General features: G+C 42.5%; 1 protein-coding gene across 1 annotated transcript in view; it reads left to right on the top strand.

The window, feature by feature from the left end:
* Positions 1-617: 617 nt before the first annotated feature.
* Positions 618-6,000, top strand: part of SUCLG1 (succinate-CoA ligase GDP/ADP-forming subunit alpha) — a 28,219-nt gene continuing 22,836 nt past the window's right edge. The window contains exon 1 of the mRNA XM_037527725.2: positions 618-739. Coding sequence (XP_037383622.1) covers positions 649-739 — 91 coding nt within the window. The 5' untranslated portion in view covers positions 618-648. The remainder of the gene's footprint in view (positions 740-6,000) is intronic.

The raw sequence follows: 6,000 nt of genomic DNA, 5'->3' as shown, positions 1-6,000 counted from the left end.
GCTTGCTTAACCAAAAGATCCCTAGTCCAATAAATTAAGTCGGTAAGGTGTTTTTGGACTTTCTCGTCACATCCTCCCCGGTACTGAACACTAGTTTGAGCTCAGATTCACAGTTACCACCCGCAATCCTTCCGGATCCCCAAAGGGGCAGGCGGTGAGAATTATCTTCTCCTTATGTCAGGCGAGGAAAATAAAGGTACAGACTGGCCTAGGGATACGGAAAGATCTGCAGTGCTCTTCGTGCCTCGCCTCACGGTTTCCTCACTCCTTTGACCACTTCATCACCTGGTTCGACTTCCCTTTTCCGTCTAGGCTTCCCTTTCAGGTTCCAGTCCGCGGAAGCTGCGAGCAGGTCTTGGCCATCAAACTACATTTCCCAAAATGCCACGCGTCGGCTTGCCGTGCCTTGGGTTTCCCTACGCTGCCGCTGTAAAAAATGTCGAGTCAAATCCACATTTTAGGGGGAAGGCTGAGTTATTTTCCATTTTTTTGGTAATATACCCTTTCTCCCCCACCTGGTCTCCCCAGTGTTTGGTGAGAGGCCTCTAACTAAGGCAATTCATTCAGGCGACTGCTCTGGCCACCCGCTTCCCCCTCGCGCGTCGGGCCCTGCCAGGTCCCCGGGGGGCCTGGGAGTGTCATTGGTGGATGACCGCAGCTCCTGCGTTAGCCGTTGCGACCATGGCCTCAAGCAGCAGCGGCATCGCAGCCGCCCGCCTCCTGTCACGCTCCTTCCTCCGTGAGTCCAGCCGGGACTGTCTCCTTCAGGCCTCCGCGAGTTCCTGGGCCCGCTCGACCGGCAGTTCGGGCCCAAGCCAGGGCTGGGCCGTCCGGGGCGAACTTAGGCAGGGGCCCGGGAGCGGCGAGAATCTGGTTTTCAGCGGGGGGCTCTGGGTTGCTGGGAGCTTTGCTGGCTGTGCGGGGCGGGCAGCGTTCAGGCTGTTCCTATTTGGGAGTGAGAGGTCCAGGGTGAACTCAGCTGGGAGGGTGGGTGTTTTGGTTGAGAGGCAGGGTCAGGATATACCAGTGGGAGATTGGGGTTAAGGCTGTGCTTTATACAGAAGGGCCTTCCACTTGCAGTTGTGCTTTCTTGTTGATTGTAGGGTCGGCAGAAAGGTGGGCTGTGTACTGAGAATCAGCATAACCCAGAAAATTCCTAGGAGCCTAAGGGTGACTGGGACTTTAACCAAGTTACTTGCAGTGTCTCCACCAGGCGGTGGGAGCCCCTTAGTTCTTCTAAAACTGAGTACCCAAGGCTGCCTGTCTTTGAATAACGCTGACTTGAAAATTCTCACTACGTTCAAAGTCTTTGTGTTTGTTAGGTAGGTGATGTAGGAAGAGACTTTGGAATCAGCTGCATCAGGGTTTGAAGTCTGGCTCAACACGTGCAGTTCTGTGTGATAACCTTGGCCACTTTTTAAAATCTATTTCTGTTTCTGTTTTAAATGTCGTGAAAATAATACAATATTGTAATGAAACTGAGATACCATCACTTGTAAGATGCACCTTTATTTCTTTTACCATAAACAGTGAAAGTGATTGCTAATTAAAATTGTGGTACACCAGTGGTTGCTCTAAGCACCCTTATTCAAGAGCTCTTAAAAGGTGGAAATACAAAAATGCATCCTAAATGTAGTACAGGATGATCTGGGTTGAGTTCCCTGTGCAGAATTAGTGAAGCAAATCATATAAAGTACCTGGGATGTAATAGACACGCAGCTTTGTTTTCCATTCTACCGCTTGTCCTGAATATAGGATGAGATTTAATTCATTTCCTGAGAATATTAAGACCTGAAAATGTGCAATGAGTGGGCACTCAGTAGTCGTTACATTTAGATACCAGATCACATGCAGATAAACATCTGGCTTTGGCAAGTGGGAAGTGGTTTATTTGGTAAATTTTGGGGGGGGACTCTTATTGTATAATTTTTTTAAAAGATTTATTTATTTTTGCATACAAGAGCTGGGGTATAGGCCCCAGATGATGCGGAGGTGGGGGTGAGAGGATTCACCAGAGACAGCGTGGGGAACAGAACAGGCAGACTGACTGAAATAAACTGCTGAGGGGAGCAGCGGGTGAGTCAGGAGAGGTCTGCTGCGCCATGTGGGTTGCTCCTTGGCCGGCCGGGGATCCAACTCATGCTGCAGAGGCTGTGGATTGCTTCATAGTGCGGTGCGTAAGCCCTTGCGCCACCAGGGAGGCCTGTCTTACTGTATAATTTAAAAGACAATTGAGAAAATTATGAGCCAAAGGAAAGAAAAGACTACTTATACCCATATCTTTCTCACCTGGGGTCTTGCTATTCTGAGTTTCTGAGAAGTCCTAGCCTGGATAGATAGGTCTGCTGTCTAAGGGGAGAGAGAGTCTAGCAAAGAAAGGAAGGTTTAAAAGATTAGAATCCTTAATCCACCCTTTGCAATATTTAACAATACTCTTTTCACAGAACTGGAAGTTCTTATTTCCTAGATTCCCAGTATCACAAGGCCTTAAAAAATCACCTATTTTAGCTTTCTATTGCTGAACCAGTCTTTAATAATTATAGTCATGTGATTACTTTTATAAGGGTCTGAGAGATCTGAGATCTAAACCAAGGTATATCATGTATTAGAGTGGTTACAGATTACAGTGTTTTAATATGTTAAAAAAGCCAAACTTTTTCATCCCCCGGCCCCCAGATCTTCTCCTTTCCATGACACATTTTTAAGTTTACTTGCACTCCCACTGGAAAAGAACAGCTGTAACAATATCACCTTGCAAACTTTTTTTTAAGGGGGTCACAAATTATTTTGTCTCTGAGGTTAGTTTAGAACTAGAAATGCTAGAAATTTTGTTCTTCTATTTTCTTGTTTCAGTTGCTAGTATATTTTGTGTTGAAGGGCACAAGTGTTGACAATATTGATTTGAGTTAGTTAAAAAAAAAAAATTACGGACACTTGTAAATGCCTTCCAGAGCTCTGTTGGCACTGCTGAGGGCAGCCTAGAATGTTTAGAAATTACAGAACTAACAAAACAAAAACACACTCCAGTAAAAACAGTTTTACAGCTTATTAAAAAGGGGGGTAAGAATCCAGTTGAAATTGGGAGAGAAAAATGAAAACTCAAAAAGACTTTTTTGAGAAAGTTTAAGGATTTTATAAGCACCTTTGAAGTCTAAGTGGTCAAGTTTTTCAAGAAGCTGAGTCTTTTAAAATAAATAGGGAAAAAGAGCCAGTGTATTTGAATCTCAGAATTATGGTATTTTTAATGTCAGAAAGTGAACCCTAAAATCCAGCAGGTCCCATTCCTTTGTTTGGAATATGAGGAAATAAACCCAGAAAGTTTCTTAGCCACTATCAGAATGAGGACTGCAACTCAGGTCTTCTATTGTACAGTGGCCTTTCCGTTAATACATGCTGTGTGATACTTTGAGCCTTCTCTTATGAAGCTCTAATTTTTTTTTTCCCTTCTCACTGGTTTGTTGAGAAGGTGATTACCCTATTCAAAGGTGCCACTTGCCTTTTCCCCTGTCTTTGCCAAGTTGTGTAGGCCTGTTTTTGGAATTGGGGAAATATTTAGAAATGTGGTTTAGAAATAGAACCCTTAACAGTGATCTGTTTTTGATGCTAGTATCTGCTGACATTTTATCTAAGAATCAAATTTTTATTCAGAAAAGCCAAATAGCTTTCTTCTAAATATATCAATGTAGCCATGAGAAATATCTTTCTGACCTCAGACTTTGTTCTTCCATGGAAACATAATTGGGGATATTCAAAATAATTTCTCTATAGGTAAATAATTTTATTTCATCAAAGGACAGGTACTTTGTTGCTATAGGCCTGCCTTTTTATTTAACAGAACATTTCTAAAATTAGGATGTGTCTCCAGGCAAAACTGAGTCAAATTTTTATCAATTAATGGTTAATAAATTATGTTAAAAGAGGTCAAAGATGGGCCTCCCTAGTGGTGCAAGGGGTTAAGCACTGCATTATGAAGCAATCCACAGCCTCTGTAACATGAGTTTGATCCCCAGCCAGGGAGCTACCCACATGGCACAGCAGACCTCTCCTGACTCACCCGCTGCTCCCCTCAGCAGTGTACTTTGGTCAATCTGCCTGTTCTGTTCCCCACTCTGTGTCTGGTGAATCCTCTCACCCCCTGCATTTCTGGCCTGTACCCCAGCTCTTGTATGCATAAATAAATAAATCTGTAAAAAAAAAAAATAAATAAAATTAGGATGTGTCTTATAAATTGATGGTATAATACAATAAATTGGCAGTACTTTTTCTTTCTTACTAGTACTTGCTAATACTTTTTTTTAAATTTTCTCCTTTTTTTAAAACCTTTTTAAAAAAGATTTATTTATTTATTTATACAAGAACTGGGGTACAGGCCAGATTTGCGGGAGGGTGAGAGGATTCACCAGAGACAGAGCAGGGAACAGAGCAGGCAGACTGACGAAACACACTGCTGAGGGGAGCAGCGGGCGCAATAGGAGAGGTCTGCTGCTCCATGTGGGACCCTTGCCAGCCGGCCGGGGGCCGGGATCGAACCGGTGCTGCAGAGGCTGCGGACTGCAGAGGCTGCGGACAGCTTCACAGCGCAGTGCTCAACTGCCTGCGCTACCAGGGGAGGCCCGCTAGTACTTCTTAAAATCAAAAATATTAAATTCGATGGAGTATGGTACTTATAACTAAGTAAATATTGAATGTATAATTTTGTATATGAATAGTGGGTTGTTGATATTTGGGAGTAAGCAGCTGCTGAGCTACCTATAGGTAGGAACCACAAAATCTGTCGCATTTACCTAATATATATGTTTAATCAGTATACATTTGTTAAATTCATGAGTACAACAGGAATGAATGAAAAGCAAAGATATAGTAATAGTTTGAGAAGTGAATTGAAGGAGTATTTTCATGAACAAATTCTCAGGTTATTTGTTCTAAGGCCATGGAATGAGTCCAATCTGGGCAGGTACTCTGTGGTCTGAGTTTACATCATTAATCTCATAGCTGTCTTATAAATGATGTGGTCATGCTCTAGGGGGAAGAAAACCCAGCATGTAGCTGATAGATACATATTTATGTTCCCTGTTGAAAGCGCATCTCTCTGAGATTACTCAATTCCTTTCCTTCATAGCTTCTGTTACACTTTGTACTTTTGTAGTTTTGTCTTTCTGTGTTTAACACTTAGCTGTCTAACAGGGCAGGAAGCTGCAGGTGAGAAGGGCCTGAGTCCATGTTGTTCACTCCCAATTCCCTGTTCCCTCACAGATAGCCTGGCATGGTGACCCTCTCAGAGTATTTTGGTCTTCTCATTTTATATCAGTAATAGTAATGATAATTAATAGCTAATAGTTAAATAGCACTAACCATCTTCTGTGGCCTACATACTATTAATTAATTTAATTCTCACATTGCCTATGAGGTACATAGTATTATTTTATTACCATTTTTAAAGTGAATCTGCACCCTTAAAAAATTTTCAGATTTAAACATTTACAAGTATTTGCGTGCATGCTATACATTATATATAGACATGACACTGTATTTTACGAATAAACTTATGGAGGCTGTGTATGAAAACATACATAACATTTGTAGTTGGACTTCATTGATTTTAAAATCTGAATTGTATGTTCTCTTTTTGGGAAATGATTTACCCTTTTTGCTCATGTAGGTTGTAAACCCGGTTTTGGGAGTGTACCAGGCACTTTGCTACCCATTTTATAGGCATCCTCTCATAACATCACAACTCTCTCCTGGGGCTGTTATTCTATTTACACATGAGAAGACTTGAGTCTAAGGGAGACCAAAAGACCTGCCCAAGTCACATGACTGGTAAACAGCTAAGTGTAAACTTAAACTCAGGTCTCTCTGATTCCTGGGACTGTGTTCTCAGCTGTTCCTGGGATGCAGTGCCAAGAGAGAATGCACAGAAGTCTAGAAGTCCACAACTGGACTTCTGTGCAGTGGCCAATTAATAACCTAAAGAGAAGGTGACCCTACCGTGTTCCCTGA

This window comes from Talpa occidentalis, unplaced genomic scaffold (assembly GCF_014898055.3).
Source record: "Talpa occidentalis isolate TD23 unplaced genomic scaffold, MPIMG_talOcc4v2.1 talOcc4.5, whole genome shotgun sequence".
NCBI lineage: Eukaryota > Metazoa > Chordata > Mammalia > Eulipotyphla > Talpidae > Talpa > Talpa occidentalis.
The sequence above is the reverse complement of the archived record's forward strand: the minus strand, read 5'-3'. Positions and strand labels throughout refer to the sequence as shown.